General features: G+C 41.3%; 1 protein-coding gene across 1 annotated transcript in view; it reads left to right on the top strand.

The window, feature by feature from the left end:
• Window positions 1-16,327, top strand: part of LOC126985999 (uncharacterized) — a 38,981-nt gene extending 22,654 nt beyond the window's left edge. The window contains exons 3-4 of the mRNA XM_050841684.1: window positions 13,489-14,096; window positions 14,726-16,327. Coding sequence (XP_050697641.1) covers window positions 13,489-14,096; window positions 14,726-16,232 — 2,115 coding nt within the window. The 3' untranslated portion in view covers window positions 16,233-16,327. The remainder of the gene's footprint in view (window positions 1-13,488; window positions 14,097-14,725) is intronic.
• The last annotated feature ends 1,071 nt before the right edge of the window (window positions 16,328-17,398 follow it).

Raw genomic sequence — 17,398 nt, 5'->3', positions numbered from 1 at the left:
GCCCACCTCTGGTACTTAGTGTAGGAACTAGTGTACTAAGTGTAGGAACTTGCAACCCATTACACGGGTATACTTTGGACTCCACAGCGATAGGTAGAGCAGAAAGTGAAAGGATTTGGGAGTGTTAGTGAACGCTGACCTAAAACTAAGGAAGCAATGTATTAGTGCGAGGAATAGGGCTAACAGGGTATTAGGCTTTATTAACAGGACGGTAACCAACAGGAGTGCAGAGGTCATCCTCAGACTCTATTTAGCGTTAGTTAGGCCACACTTAGATTATGCTGTCCAGTTTTGGTGCCCACACTACAGAATGGACATCAACTTGCTAGAATCAGTTCAAAGGAGGATGACCAAGATGATTCAGGGGCTGAGGAACCTCCCATATCAAAGGCTAAAACATCTCAACTTACATTCACTAGAAAGACGAAGAGTGCGGAGAGATCTGATAGAAGTATTCAAATGGGTAAAGGTTACAACAAAGGCGATATAAGTAAAGTACTGAGAATTAGCCAGCAGGATAGAACATGCAGTAATATATTTAAATTAGAAAAGTAGAGATTTAGGAGGGAACTAGGCAGGCATTGCAAGGTTTAGTAATAGGGTGGTGGGGGAATGGAATAGACTTGGCAATCACATATAGTGAGTGCAGGGACGATAGCTTGGTTTAATCCTTTCATTGCTAAACGCTCGCAGCGAGCGTTAGACTTATTTGCTGGTGGTGCTAAACACTTGCTGCGAGCTCCAGCCGCACTCAAATCTCCCACGTATGAGAGTGTTCCAACACTATTTCTCACAACACAGGATTGCCAATTGAGTGGATTCTACACCAAATTTGGTGGAAAATCATATCAGCCCAGCGCGGCAAATCTACGGACAAGTAACTGGTGGGTGTTCTTGCCCAATATAGTGTCATTTTTGCATAGCTTCGCCTATCACCTGACTGATTCTTCGACCAAATAGTTGTAAATATTGCAATTGGCAATACAACCTTGCCAGAATCTCAAGGAAAGATGTCCGCAGTTCCCTCAATATGGCTGATCATCCCGCACGCACCGATGTAAGTGTTAACATTCAACACTTACTGAACGTGCATGTACGTTCGCAAGAGAGGCATACATAACCGACTCCTATAGATCTGGACCTCCTCTTTCCAATGGTGATTTTGGTTTTTAGCTGTGATGAATAGTTTTTGAGATACAGAGGTTAAAAGAGACCCCCCATTGGGATGCCTGACTGCGCCTGAGGGGATAGTCACGTCCACACCGTGTGCAAGGAAAGGGTTAAGAGTAGACTGGATAGCTACATGGACGAGGATGACAGGTGGTAGTCGGGGGGAATCTGGAGCTGCCCCGTGCAGGCCATTAGGCCTCTTGCAGTCTCCCTATGTTCTTAAGTGTTGTTGGATGGGTCAGTGAGCTACTCATCACAGACATAATCAAGGGAATGCTTCCACGGTGTGCATCATCACAGCTAAGGTAAGATATTTTATATGTAGTGTGGACTGTGTGGTTGTTTAATGTACGCAGTATCTATATCAGTGGTTCTTAAACTTTTTGATACTGTTACCCTGCAGAGTTATATACCTCTGTGGTGACCCCAGGCAGTGTTTTGATAAATCACCTTGTTGTGGGTACAACTTGAATAATTTTGACAAATATTAGTATACCTGCCTATTAGATTTTTATGTTGTTGGTAGGTCGGTCATTTATCCACGGTTCTCTGCGATTTATGGCCGCTTCAAGCTCACTTTTCTTCGATGTGGACTTTTTAGGAAATCTGTAGAATGAGACATTGTCTCTACCTTCCTTATTTGAACAGCCAGAAGCACAACACCGCTTAACCATAGCTGGGCACAATAACAGAAAACCTAATTCCCGATAACCGATAACTGATAATGGAAAACCTTATCGGTGATAACCGATATTCGTTAACTGGAAACACAAATATAGGCAATAACTGATACCCGATATTAATCCACAATTCCGATACTAGCTAGCAATAAGTCCGATAGGCAAAAACGATACTATATTGATATTTCAAAAAAAAAAATATAGATGAATTCAAATTTTCATTATCTGTATTTTAGAAAACTTACAAAACCAGAAAACCACACGTTGACACGTACATATGAACAGTAATACTAGAAACGCTTGAACCGGTGTTGTTTTATTTGGCGTCCCCACCGTCAAAAGCTGGTTTTGTTTACAAACACTGGTCTTTCGTGAACTGTGCATGCTCAGACCAGCAAGCGCAGACCTGTACAGTCTCACAAAGCTTTTTAACCGTGATTAGGAGTTGCTGGAAGGCTGAATCAAACATACAATACCACTACCACCATCTCGCTGTTTCTAGAACGACACTGTATGAGATGTATTTATATGTACAGAGTGTCGTTCTAGAAACAGCGAGGATGGTGATACTGTATGTCTGATTCAGCCTTCCTGCAACTACTCTTAATTAATGTGTTAAAAAGCTTTGTGAGACTGTACAGGGCTACGCTTACTGGTCTGAACATGCGTAGTTCACGAGAGACCAGTGTTTGTAAACAAAAGCTCCAGCCTTTGACGATGGGATGCCAAATAACAACAAAGGGTGCCTTCAATACCATGGCATGCTCACAAACGAATATGGAATATCAAATTTAATAATTATTTTGGGGGCAAAGTTAAATGATTTTTCTCTTTGATATATTGATTTTTGAGTCTAACATAAAAAAATAACCTAGTGTTTTAATGTTGATGATCTAAATATGAAATCTCTTCACCAAAGATATTTCATACCCTGAAGTTTTTTCATACAACACCGGGCGCCCGGGGCACGCATGCGCAGTAGGGAGATAATGTTTTTTTTTTTTTTTCTGAGAGGCGGAAAAAGTAGCGATTATCGCTAGTTTGGTTACAAAAGTAACGAATGTACCGATATATATTTAAATAAGTAGCGGATAGCCGATAGCCCGATTTTGTTATCAGCGATAAAGTATCGCGATAACGCCCAGCTATGCGCTTAACCATCGTTGCGGTGTTCGTGGTTGTCACGGCCAGCCAGCAGTTTGTTATTGTTTACATGGGATCGTGACGTCACGTGCATACCATCTATTGGCAACTCGTGCTGCGGCGTCACGCGTTTGAGAGCAAACGGATCAGTCCATGTGGCCCGAGTTGCTCTCAAACGCAGCCCTGGGGTGCTTTTGAGAGCTACTCGGGCCGCCCAGCGCCCAGACCACCCGGCCCCCTCTATCAAACACTTTTGTGTGCCTCTCAGTTAAGCCTCATTGTTGTTATGGTAAGGGCGTCTCACTGGCAACAAAATGGCGTCCGCTGATCTTCCTGAGGACATTTACTATCTGTTCTGGCAGCAAAATGGCATCCGCTGATCTTCCTGAGGACATTTACTAGCTATTCTGGCAGCAAAATGGCATCCGCTGATCTTCCTGAGGACATTTACTAGCTGTTCTGGCAGCAAAATGGCATCCGCTGATCTTCCTGAGGACATTTACTAGCTGTTCTGGCAGCAAAATGGCATCCGCTGATCTTCCTGAGGACATTTACTAGCTGTTCTGGCAGCAAAATAGTGTCCACTGATCTTCCTGAGGACATTTACTATCTTTTCTGGCAGCAAAATGGTGTCCACTGATCTTCCTGAGGACATTTACTATCTTTTCTGGCAGCAAAATGGTGTCCACTGATCTTCCTGAGGACATTTACTATCTTTTCTGGCAGCAAAATGGTGTCCGCTGATCTTCCTGAGGACATTTACTAGCTGTTCTGGCAGCAAAATAGTGTCCACTGATCTTCCTGGAGGACATTTACTATCTTTTCTGGCAGCAAAATAGCGTCCACTGATCTTCCTGGAGGACATTTACTATCTTTTCTGGCAGCAAAATAGTGTCCACTGATCTTCCTGGAGGACATTTACTATCTTTTGTGGCAGCAAAATAGTGTCCACTGATCTTCCTGGAGGACATTTACTATCTTTTGTGGCAGCAAAATAGTGTCCACTGATCTTCCTGGAGGACATTTACTATCTTTTCTGGCAGCAAAATGGTGTCCACTGATCTTCCTGGAGGACATTTACTATCTTTTCTGGCAGCAAAATAGTGTCCACTGATCTTCCTGGAGGACATTTACTATCTTTTCTGGCAGCAAAATAGTGTCCACTGATCTTCCTGGAGGACATTTACTATCTTTTCTGGCAGCAAAATAGTGTCCACTGATCTTCCTGGAGGACATTTACTATCTTTTCTGGCAGCAAAATAGTGTCCACTGATCTTCCTGAGGACATTTACTATCTTTTGTGGCAGCAAAATAGTGTCCACTGATCTTCCTGGAGGACATTTACTATCTTTTGTGGCAGCAAAATAGTGTCCACTGATCTTCCTGGAGGACATTTACTATCTTTTGTGGCAGCAAAATAGTGTCCACTGATCTTCCTGAGGACATTTACTATCTTTTCTGGCAGCAAAATAGCGTCCACTGATCTTCCTGGAGGACATTTACTATCTTTTCTGGCAGCAAAATAGCGTCCACTGATCTTCCTGGAGGACATTTACTATCTTTTCTGGCAGCAAAATAGTGTCCACTGATCTTCCTGGAGGACATTTACTATCTTTTGTGGCAGCAAAATAGTGTCCACTGATCTTCCTGGAGGACATTTACTATCTTTTGTGGCAGCAAAATAGTGTCCACTGATCTTCCTGGAGGACATTTACTATCTTTTCTGGCAGCAAAATAGCGTCCACTGATCTTCCTGGAGGACATTTACTATCTTTTCTGGCAGCAAAATAGCGTCCACTGATCTTCCTGGAGGACATTTACTATCTTTTCTGGCAGCAAAATAGCGTCCGCTGATCTTCCTGAACTCAGGCTGCGGCGTCACGCGTTTGAGAGGACCCGGGGCGGTCTGGGTGGCCCGAGTCGCTCTCTCAAATGCACCACAGGGGAAACCCCAAACCGCGTCATAGATGGTTTTATCCGCATGATCTGAACATACGTTTCTAAAACCATACCGCGTCATAGGAAACCGTGCCGTACAAATCCGCGTCATACGCGACTTGACTGTATTATATATATTTAATTATTTAGTCATTGCTTTTGTTATAAAATTTGTGCCCCTTATGCCACAGTGAACTAAGTTAGTTTTAATGTACCAGTGAGTTCCTCCTAAAAACAAGTAGCTTAATGTTATCTAATACATTACTGTGGCTCAACACTTGACAAAGAATTTTTCATTTGTTTTTTTATTTACCAAAGCACTGCTAATACAAATTACATCAAGTCCTTAAACTCAAGAGCAAATATTTTCTCATTTTCTCATTTCACTTCACAAATAAAGCTGATGAAGCTCCTCATGTAATCAAACATATTTAGAAGTACAATATGGAGGACAGGCTGGGACGGGGAAAATTAGTAACCCAGAGACTTGCCTACAATGTCTGCCTGATAAAGTAATCCTCGTAGGTAAAGTGGGGAGCATACGATATTGCTGCACATTGCATTGATGCTCATTGCCGCCTCCTTGACCTTTTGAGCCTGTGGTGGACTTGTGTCCACTAGCCCGGGGACACGTGGCCCTATGCCGTCCAGATTCCCACAATTTACCTTCCCCAAGTTTCCCCAGGTGCCCGTTTATTGACCAACCCAAAAGGAAGGATGAACAGGAGCAATAGCTGGGTGGGCTGTGCGCCGAAGGCACCTAATCGGGCTTGAACTGGTGCCCCGAGGAGTGGTAGGCGGTCACAGAAACCACTCAGCTACGGAAACGCAGGGGCTGGGGTGTAAAGAAAGAAAGCCCATTTTAATTCTCACTCTGCCCGGGTGTAGAACCAAAAAATCTCTTTTCAACCGAGAAATTTCGGTTCTGAGCCGAGTGCCAAGTGCACCCCCAAAAAAATTATTTTCTAGATCCGCAACTGACACCAATGAATGTGTCTTCCTTTACTAGTGTTTATTAGGGATAAAAGATATTTGTTTTGTCTCAGTAAAACTTTGTTCCTTTTTACCCACACCACACGTACAGTGCCTATGCCTCTAAGGATGCTCAGTCTAGTGGCTCTTATAAAGTTGTGTTTCATCACACAAGAGGTGAACATCAATGGTAAGAGGTGAACATCAATGGTAAGAGGTGAACATCAATGATTGAGGTGTCATTGGGGCTCATTAGAGTTTATTGGAATTCATAGGGGTATTATTTAGTTTCAATGAGGTACCATTTGGGTATCTTTTTGGTTCATTGGGGTTCATACATATATTCAGTGTGGTATCATTGTGGTTCATGGTTATCATTGGTGTCTATTGGGTATCACTGGAGGTCACTGGGGCATCATTAGGGTCTCATAGTGATTCTAACATCTGTAGTATGATACAAGTGCTTTTTTTTTGACAGAAAAGGAGACAGTTCAAGGGCGTGAAAAAAAAAAGAAAACAATAATGAAAAAAAAGCCTGCTACTTACTGCTCCTGAATAGAGTACAGAGGAGTGGCCAAAGAGAGAGGTCAATTTCGGGAGGAGAGGTGTCCAGGTACCCTCCTCCTGAAAGAGTTCAAGTCATAGGCAGGAGGAAATACAGACGAAGGAAGATTGTTGGATCAGTTATGTGTAAGCATGGTGGTATGGAGAGAGATATAAGAGAAAGGGCATTGCAAGGAAGAAGGGTGGTAGGGTCTTTGGGACGAATCATGAATGGCAGAAGTGTGAGCATGGAGGTAAAGAGGGATTTGAGAAATACAATAATAGTACCAACCCTCACATATGCAAGTGAAACGTGGGCCTGGAATGAAAGTCAGAGGTCTAGAGTGCAGGCAGTAGAAATGAGTTATTTGAGGAGTGCTTGTGGTGTGAGTAGAATGGATGGAATGACTGATGAAAGTGTGTACGAGCATTTTGGAATGTGTCACAGGGGTGAAGGGAAGAAGTGTGGAGTGGTGGAAGAAGTGAAGCGATAGACCTTAAAGTGGTCTGGCCATATGGAGCAAATAGAGGAGAGTAAGATGACCAGAAAGGTCAGTATAGGGATGAGTTTGATTAAAAGTCGTGTGAGGCGAGGCTGCGGGAGGGAGGGGAGGCATGCAGTTAGCAAGCTCAGAAGTGCAGTCAGCGTGAAAATAGTGATAGAAGATAGAAAGAGTGGCAACATCTCAATAGATTTTAAGAGGTAGAAGACTATCAGTAAGAGGAGGAGAGCTGATGAGACAAAGAGCATTAGACTCCACTCTGTCCAATAGAGCTGTGTGAGAGGAGCCCCCCCCCCACATGTGAGATGCATACTCCATACGAGGGTGGACAAGGCCCCTGTATATGGATATATAGTGTTGAAGAAGGTGACAGCTGAGTGTTGTCGAAGAATAGGAGATAGGTGGTTGGAAGATTGTGTCGAGTTGATAGGTGGAGAAATTGGGTTTTTGAGGCATTGAAGGACACAAGGTTCCTTCTACCCCAAAATTGGAAATAATAGCAAGGTCTGAGGTTAAGTGTTCTGCAATCTCCTGTCTGGAGTCATGTACTTTCTGTTGGGATGGTCTTCTATTGAAAGAAGTTGAATAATGCAGAGTGGAATCATCGGCGTATGAGTGGACAGGACAGTTTTTTATGGAAAGAAGATCATTGCTGAATAACAGGAAGAGAGTGGGTGATAGGATAGAGCCCTGTGGAACACCACTGTTGATAGGTTTAGGGGAAGAACAGTGACCGTCTACCACCGCAGAGATAGAACGGCCGGAAAGGAAGCTGGAGATGAAGGAACAGAGAGAGGGATAGAATCCGAAAGAGAGCAGTTTACAAGGCAAAGACTTGTGCCAGACTCTGTCGAAGGCTTTCGATATGTCTAGCCCAACTGAGAAAGTTTCATCGAAACAGCTAAGAGAGGATGACCAAGAGTCAGTTAAGAGAGCAAGAAGATCGCTAGTAGAACGCCCCTTGCGGAACCCATATTGGCGATCAAATAGAAGGTTAGAAGTGGAAAGGTGCTTTTGAATCTTCCAGTTAAAAAGCTTTAGATAGACAGGAAAGTAAAGCTATAGGGCGGTAGTTTGAGGGATTGGAACGCTCACCCTTCTTAGGCACAGCCTGTACAAAGTCATACTTCCAGCAGGAAGGAAAGGTAGATGTTGATAGGCAGAGACGAAAGAGTTTGACCAGGCAGGGTGTCAGCACGGAGGCACAGTTTTTAAGGACAATAGGAGGCACTCCATCAGGTCCATAAGCCTTCTGAGAGTTGAGGCCAGAGAGGGCATAGAAAACATCATTTGGAAGAATCTTAATAACAGGCATAAAGGAGTCAGAGGGGGGATAAGTAGGAGGAATATGATAGATGAGACACCGGTGCTGCCATCAGGGTTAAGGAGTGGAGGGAAAGAGGAAGAAGTAAAATTGGAGGAGATATTTTTGGCTAGTTGCCAGAAGTCACGGGAAAAATTAGAAAAAGCAAGGTTTTGACATTTTCTATCTATGAAAGAGCTTTTAGTAAGTTGAAGAATAGATTTGGCACGGTTCCGGGCAGAAATGTAAAGATCATGGTTAGCAGGAGTGCGAAGGCTCTGGAACCTTTTGTGAGCTGCCTCTCTGTCTTTAATAGCACGAGAACAAGCATGATTAAACCAAGGCTTTTTAGCATGAGGAGTAGAAAAAGAACGTGGAATGTATGCTTCCATTCCAGAGACAATCACCTCTGTGATGCGCTGAGCACACACAGAGGGGTCTATCTCCTGGAAGCAGTTTTTTTTTTTTTTTTTTTTTTTTTTTTTTAATGTCTTGGCCTATTGCGCCGGTAGGCTTCTTCCCAGTGGATCCTGATGGTCAGTCCAAGGCTTCTTCCCGGTTGGGTCTGATGGTTGGCCCAGCCCGTTCTGGCGCAGGAGAGTGTTTATAGTGGCGCCATCTTGCATTGGCTCATGCTGCCCTCCCGGAGCTCATCTTTAATCCTAGAATCTAGAGTCCGGGTTGATAGGTGGTCTTCTGGACAGCATGTGGGTAGTTTTAAGCCACTCGGCGGCAGCTGAAAAATCCCAGCTTGGTGGCACCGGTCGGGGATTGAACTCCCGTCCTCCTGAACGTGGGGCCGTCTTGCTATCTGTTCAGCCACCGCCTACCCAAAGTAATCATTCCATGGGAAATCGGAAAAGTACATCCTCAGGTCGTCCCACCGAGCTGAAGCAAAATGATTAAGGGGGAAAATCTTTTAAGAAGAAGAAGACAGAAACATGACCTCTTCGGTGAGTCCAGAGGATGTACAGGAGCAATAGGACAGGATACAGAAATAAGGTTATGATCGGAGGAGCCCATTGGAGAGAACAGTTTGACAGAGTAAGCAGAAGGATTAGAGGTAAGGAAGAGGTCTAGTATGTTGGGCCGGTCTCCAAGACAGTCGTGAATACATGTAGGGTGCTAAACCAACTGCTCTACACCTTTTCACCCTCAAATTAAAAAAGTTGAATTTCAAATTAAAAAGAATTTAAAGTTAAAAAAGTTGAATTTCAAATTTAAAAAGTTGAAGTTCATATAAAAAAAGTTGAAATTCAAATTAGAAAAGTTGAAATTCAAATTTTAAAAGTTGAATTTCAAATTAAAAAAGTTGAAATTCAGATTAGAAAAGTTGAATTTGAAATAAAAAAAAGTTGAAGTTCAAATTAATAGATGAAGTGCAAGTCATAGAAGGAGAAATATGTGCATACCTACATACACAAATGCATACTATATGCATATATATATATATATATATATATATGTATATATATATATATATATATATATATATATATATATATATATATATATATATATATATATATATATATATATATATATATATATATATATATATACACACACACATATATATATATATATATAGATATATATATATCTATAGATATATATATATATATATATATATATATATATATATATATATATATATAGATATATATATACATATATATATATATATATATATATATATATATCAACCTGACTCTAGAGGCCAAGCGAATCAAGAACGAGTTCGGGGCAGCATGAGCCAATGCAAGATGGCGCCACTATAAACACTCGCCTGCGCCAGAACAGGCTGGGCCGACCATCAGGCCCCACCAGGAAGATGCCTACCCGGCGAAAAAAAAAATATATATATATATATATATATATATATATATATATATATATATATATATATATATATATATATATATATATATATATTTTTTTTACAACAAAGAGGCACAAAAAAAGAAAACAATAATAAAAAGAAAAGCCCGCTACTCGCTGCTCCCAAAAAAGAATTAAAAGAGGTGCCCAGATACCCTCCTCTTGAAAGAGTTCAAGTCATAGGCAGGAGGAAATACAGATGAAGGAAGGTGGTTCCAGAGTTTACCAGCGTGAGGGATGAAAGAGTGAAGATGCTGGTTAACTCTTGCATAAGGGGCTTGGAAAGTGTAGGGATGAACATGAGTAGAAAGTCGTGTGCAGCGGGGCCGCGGGAGGGGGGGAGGCATGCAGTTAGCAAGTTCAGAAGAGCACTCAGCGTGAAAATATCGATAGAAGATAGAAAGAGAGGCAACATCGCGGCGGAATTTAAGAGGTAGAAGACTATCAGTATGAGGAGGAGAGCTGATGAGACGAAGAGCCTAAGGGTCGTATTACAAGACATGTCGCAGCCCAAGAACACATAATTGACAAGGCTTTCGTAGGAGTTGTGGGCGTTTCCAGGGGTAGTTTTATGACGCTTGTGGTAGTTTGACCCTTCTTCTGCACCTTGAACCTGAAGAAACACTCATTAGAACCCAACTGCCCCCCTCTTTGACCTTTATAAATAATTGATGTGAGAATCGAAAGTGTCTTGTAATACCAACCTTTGACTCCACTCTGTCCAGAAAAGCTGTGTGAGTGAAGCCCCCCCACGCGTGAGATGCATACTCCATACTAGGGCGGACAAGGCCCCTGTATATGGATAGCAACTGTACAGGGGAAAAGAACCGGCGGAGACGATACAGAACGCCCAACCTCGAGGAAGCTGATTTAGCAAGAGAGGAGATATGAAGTTTCCAGTTGAGATTTTGAGTTAAGGATAGACTGAAGATGTTTAGTGTTGAAGAAGGTGACAGCTGAGTGTTGTCGAAGAATAGGGGATAGGTGTTTGGAAGATTGTGTCGAGTTGATAGGTGGAGAAATTGAGTTTTTGAGGCATTGAAGGACACAAGGTTCCTTCTGCCCCAATCGGAAATGATAGCAAGGTCTGAGGTTAAGCGTTCTGCAGCCTCCAGTCTGGAGTCGTGTACTTCCTGTGTTGATGGTCTTCTATTGAAAGAGGTTGAATAATGCAGAGTGGAGTCGTCGGCGTATGAGTGGACAGGACAGTTTGTTATGGAAAGAAGATCATTGATGAATAACGGGAAGAGAGTGGGTGATAGGACAGAGCCTTGTGGAACGCCACTGTTGATAGGTTTAGGGGAAGAGCAGTGACCATCTACCACCGCGGAGATAGAACGGCTGGAAAGGAAACTGGAGATAAAGGAACAGAGAGAGGGATAGAATCCGAAAGAGGGCAGTTTAGAACGCAAAGACTGGTGCCAGACTCTATCGAAGGCTTTCGATATGTCTAGCGCAACAGAGAAAGTTTCACCGAAATGGCTAAGAGAGGATGACCAAGAGTCAGTTAAGAGAGCAAGAAGATCGCCAGTAGAACGCCCCTTGCGGAATCCATATTGGCGATCAGATAGAAGGTTAGAAGTGGAAAGGTGCTTTTGAATCTTCCGGTTAAGGATTGATTTAAAAGCTTTAGATAGACAGGAAAGTAAAGCTATAGGGCGGTAGTTTGAGGGATTGGAACGGTCACCCTTCTTAGGCACAGGCTGTACAAAGGCATACTTCCAGCAGGAAGGAAAGATAGATGTTGATAGGCAGAGACGAAAGAGTTTGACCAGGGAGGGTATATGTATATATATATATATATATATATATATATATATATATATATATATATATATATATATATATATATATATATATATATATAAGTTTGTGGATGTATGTATTTATGTATGTAGGTATGCACATATATCTCTTTATATATATATATATATATATATATATATATATATATATATATATATATATATATATATATATATATATATATATATATATATATATATATATATATATATATATATATATATATATATATATATATATATATATATATTTATATATATATATATATATATATATATATATAATAAGTTTGTGGATGTATGCATTTATGTATGTAGGTATGCACATATATCTCTTTCTATGACTTGCACTTCATCTATTAATTTGAACTTCAACTTTTTTTATTTGAACTTCAACTTTTTAAATTTCAAATTCAACTTTTCGAATTTGAATTTCAACTTTTTTAATTTGAAATTAAATTTTTTTAATCTGAATTTCAACTTTTTCAATTTGAAACTCAACTTTTTAAATTTGAAATTCAACTTTTTAAACTTGAAATTAAACTTTTTAAATTTGAAATTCAACTTTTTGATTTGAGGGTGAAAAGGTGTAGATCATTGAGGAGAGCAATGTTGTAGGCTTGTTCACCAGGTTGGTCAGTGAAAGAGGATGAAAGCCAAAGCTGGTGAACATTGAAATCTCCCAAGATGGAGATTTCAGCGAAGGGAGAGTGGGTCAAGATGTGCTCCACTTTAGGGTTCAAGCAGTCAAAGAATTTTACAAAGTCATGTCTTGGATATCCAGGTTTCAAATGGATGCAAAGAAAAAACTTGAGCAGAACAATAGAAATTGGGCTGCTGCCAAAAGATTATTAACATCGTATGATGTGCCTACAAAGAATGCAGCATGCACAGAAAATGATAGTGAGAGTAATCAGTTTGTTGATATATGTGCAAATTTGATTCAAACTTGAGGAAGTGGACAGGACATGTCTGTGGAAGATGTAGCACCACATAGTGCAGAAACTGGTATGGGTGGTGATCAGTGGTGGGCACGGTTCCGCTAATCCGCTAACCGCTAATAAGCGAAGCTAACTTTTTTCATTAGTTGATTACCTTTTTTGCTAACTTTGGAAACAGTTAGTGGACCAGTTAGCTTCCACTAGATGTAGTTCCTCCTCTGCTAACTTTAAGTCCACTAAAAAATTCATACAGGTTTGTTCTTGTCCGTTGTGGGCAGACGCAGCACCAGTTGCACCACACAGCACAATAATTCCAGGGTTTCCACTTTTGGTAAATTATGTCTTAAAGTAAGCTATTTGGACAATTATTAGGGAAACTTTTTGGTATTTTAGGGTGATGCATCTTCCATTTCCAACTCTTTGAACTCAGAATTTAATAAGAAGAATTTGATATTTTCCACTGGACAAGAAATAAACTTAAAATGATAGAAATAAAAGTGTCAGTTATGGAAAAGTGTAAAAAAATGCATAAATTTGCGGGAAATCTTGGGTAAAATATACGAATTTAGGATAAACTGGAGGCTTCTTTCTCTTTTCTTTTCTGTTAAGGAGCCGGCAGCAGCCGTGGGTGAGGCGGAGGACACTCAAGCTGACAGTCAGGGGTCCCAGAAGTTCCAGAACCCGTGGCCCCACCTGGAGAAGTACTTTGTCCTTAAATCAAGAGATATGACGAACGCCAATGTTTTGCACTTCCGGTGCGTCATGTGCCATCCCAAGGAGACCATCATTAACGGACAGACGGTGAGCCTTTACAACTTGAAGTCACATGTCAAGAGGAAACACCCAGAGCATGCCACCCAGTTTGAGGAGAGGATCAAGGCTGGGTCTCTCCGTGGGAAAAACAGGCAATCACCTCCTGGTAATGACAGTAGCACCACCATCCAGTCGTTGCACCCGCCTGCAAAGAAAAGACGCCAGCCCACCATTGGCGAGGTGTTTGGTCAATCAGCTGCTGGCATTAGCATCTGTCAGTCTGTGGTGGACACAAAGATTGTGGACCTGTTCGTCTGCAACATGCTTCCACTGCATGTAGTGGAGTCCCCCACCTTTGTCAGCTTGATCAGGACCCTGAACCCCACCAAGACGTCGATGTCCTACCACACTCTGGGCAGGAGGATCTTGGCCAGCCATAAACAGCTGGAGGAGTATCTCATAAGGTATTTATAAATAGTACAAGTTTATGAAATTATTATTAACCCATTTATGCCTAAACATTGGGGGTAATTATTTGTTTTATCAACATTCTTGTTTTTGAGTCAAAACTATATTTTTCTCATAGACTTTGCTATGCTTTGCAAGAATCTGAGATTCATTTTTCTTGAAAACCACTGGTTTTTCCTATACTCATGTCACCTTGAGTAGGGAAAACTAGCTATTTCCGAGGAAACCAAAGCATCAGAATAAATCAAAGCACAACAAAATCCATCAAAAAAATAGTTTCATCCACTTGGATGATAACCAAACCTAACCCAATCAAACCAAACCTAACCCAACAAAACCTAACCTAACCTAATCTAACCTTTTTATCATGGATTTATGTCCATTTTTTCATGTATTTTTTGACGGAGTAGAGACCGATTGACCAGTCGGGAACTGGCTGCCAGCCAGATACTGTTAAGTATTGTCTGATTGCTGCTACAATAAAGCCAGACCAAAAAGGACGGATACTGTAGGGACGGACACTGTCCCGCCAGATACTAAAGGGGTCAGTGCATTTCCCTTTTATTACAGTAGTTGTTCATGTGACCTATATGTACTCTTTCAAGAGGACGATTTTTAATTACAGATTGCTCAAAGATATCCCATGGGTGGCAACCACTGCAGACTGCTGGTCGACCCACAACAGGTCCTACCTGGGGATGACGGCACATTGGTTGCACCCCAAGACCCGCACGAGACAGCATGCCGTCCTTGCCTGCTCTCGGCTCATGCAGCATCACACCTTTGATGTTCTCGCCAAGGCCGTGGTGGACATCCATTACAAGTTCCACCTGCAGGACAAAGTGACCAGGACCACAACAGACAACGGGAGCAACTTTGTCAAAGCATTTGTGCAGTTTGGCATGGAAGTTGAACTCTTGCCAGACATTCATTCCAATCCGGACATGGAGGGCGTCGAGGATGTGGACCTGGACGTGGATCATGAGGATGGGGATGTGGGCGAAGTTGAGTACATCCCTGTTGATGCCGCCCTTGATGAGTCCAGCGGCCTGGGCCTCAGCCTGCCAGTGCACATGAGGTGCTCAGCCCACATTTTAAACCTGGTAGCCAGTGTGGATGCTGACAAAGCTCTTGACAGCGCTTTGTTCAAGTCGGCCTACAGGAAGGCCATGTCCAAGGCACAGGTGCTGTGGAACCAGCAGAGCCACAGCATGGTGGCAGCAGACAGCATTCTTGTCGAGTTGGAGAGGAGGCTGATGGTCCCCAACAGTACCAGATGGAATTCAACCTATGAGTCTGTTGTTGTCCTCAACAACTTGCTGGTGAAAAAGAGGAGAGCTGTCCACAGGGTGATGATGCAGCTGAAGCTGGAGCCCTTTACTGATCCTGATGTCAGCTTCCTGACAGAATATGCCCAGGTGATGTCCATTGTTGCCAAGGCCTTGGATAAGATCCAGGCAAAGGACCAGGCCTATCTTGGGAGCCTTCTGCCAACTGTTGCGGCTACCATCCTGAAGTTGAAGGAGGCAAAGTCCAAACACCTCTTGTATTGCAGTCCTCTGGTAGATGCATTACTGGCAGGCATCACAAAAAGGTTTGGGCTCCTCCTAGAAGACCAGGAGTGCCAGCTGGCAGCTGCCTTCCACCCCAAGTTTCGCCTGTTCTGGCTGGAGCAGCATGATGACAGCCAGCTCAGCAGGGTAAAGAAAGCAATGGAGACTGCCGTGGAATCTGCCTTGAAGGAGTCAAGTGAGGAGGGCAGCAGCACCACCAGTAATGATGAGGATATGGAGGATGACTTCTTCAGCACCATTACTCAGTCCCGGGAGATTAGGAGCCACAGGTCGCTGAAGTCCAAGGCACAGAACTTGGTGAAGGCCTGGCTGGAGGCTGGCTCGAAGGAGGGCCTGGCTGACGTCGCCTTCGTCGGAGAGCAGGTCTTGATTGACCTGTTCACAAAGTACAACACCCCCATCCCATCCAGTGCTGCAGTTGAGTGCTTCTTCTCCATAGGAAGAGACATCCTGAGGGCCAAGAGAGCCTCCCTGTCAGATGGTAACTTTGAGAGGCTGATGTTCATGAAGGGCAACCAGCACCACATCAAGGAGATGAAGAAGACCCAGCCGGAGTGAGGGGAATTTTTTATTTGCGATTTAACCCATACAGTGTCGTCTTTTGTCATAGATAAGGGTCATGCCAGGTTGCATTTTTTCATATTTTTTTATTTGCCCCATAAAATGAAAAAAAAATTCAAATCATTTGATATATAGTATATATATATATATATATATATATATATATATATATATATATATATATATATATATATATATATATATATATATATATATATATATATATATATATATATATATATATATATATATATATATATATATATATATATATATATATATATATATATATATATATATATATATATATATATATATATATATATATATATATATATATATATATATATATATATATATATATATATATATATATATATATATATATATATATATATATATATATATATATATATATATATATATATATATATATATATATATATATCAGAGCTGGGCACTATATATTCTCCACTCCTCCGGACCTGCGGACCTTAAACGAGGTGCGGAGGTCCGAAGCGAAAGTTTTTCAAAAGTGCGAAGTAACAGGTGCGGAACGGCAGTATTTTAAGTCCGTGCCTCCGCACCTGAGGTTTTCAAAGATAAAAAATGAAAACGACAAACAGTCCGCTCTGCAGTAATACTTCGTCGTTCCTCTTTTGAATGATATTAACCGAATTTTCTGTGTTGCATGTGTACTGAGGTATGATAATTATGATGAGTGTAAAAGTAGTTACTTTACTTCAGGTGGTGGAGATTCTATGCTTAAAATGACAATAATGATAACAAAAATAAGGGTAATAATAATAATAATAATAATGATAATAATAATGCTGCTGCAGTATTGCCTTGTATTTCTTTTTTTTTAAGGTACGGACTAGATTTTTCAGGCGCGCTTTAATAGTTTTTAGATGCACCGGAGGTGCGGAGGTGCGGTACCGAAAGTGAAAATTTTAGGCGCGGAAGTACAGGTACGGACTATATGTGTTTCGAGTGCGGAGGAGCGTACGGACTACCCGATATCCAGTAGCAGCATATATATATATATATATATATATATATATATATATATATATATATATATATATATATATATATATATATATATATATATATATATATATATATATATATATATATATATATATATATATATATATATA

This window comes from Eriocheir sinensis, chromosome 61 (genome assembly GCF_024679095.1).
Source record: "Eriocheir sinensis breed Jianghai 21 chromosome 61, ASM2467909v1, whole genome shotgun sequence".
In the NCBI taxonomy this organism is placed as follows: Eukaryota; Metazoa; Arthropoda; class Malacostraca; order Decapoda; family Varunidae; genus Eriocheir; species Eriocheir sinensis.
The sequence above is the reverse complement of the archived record's forward strand: the minus strand, read 5'-3'. Positions and strand labels throughout refer to the sequence as shown.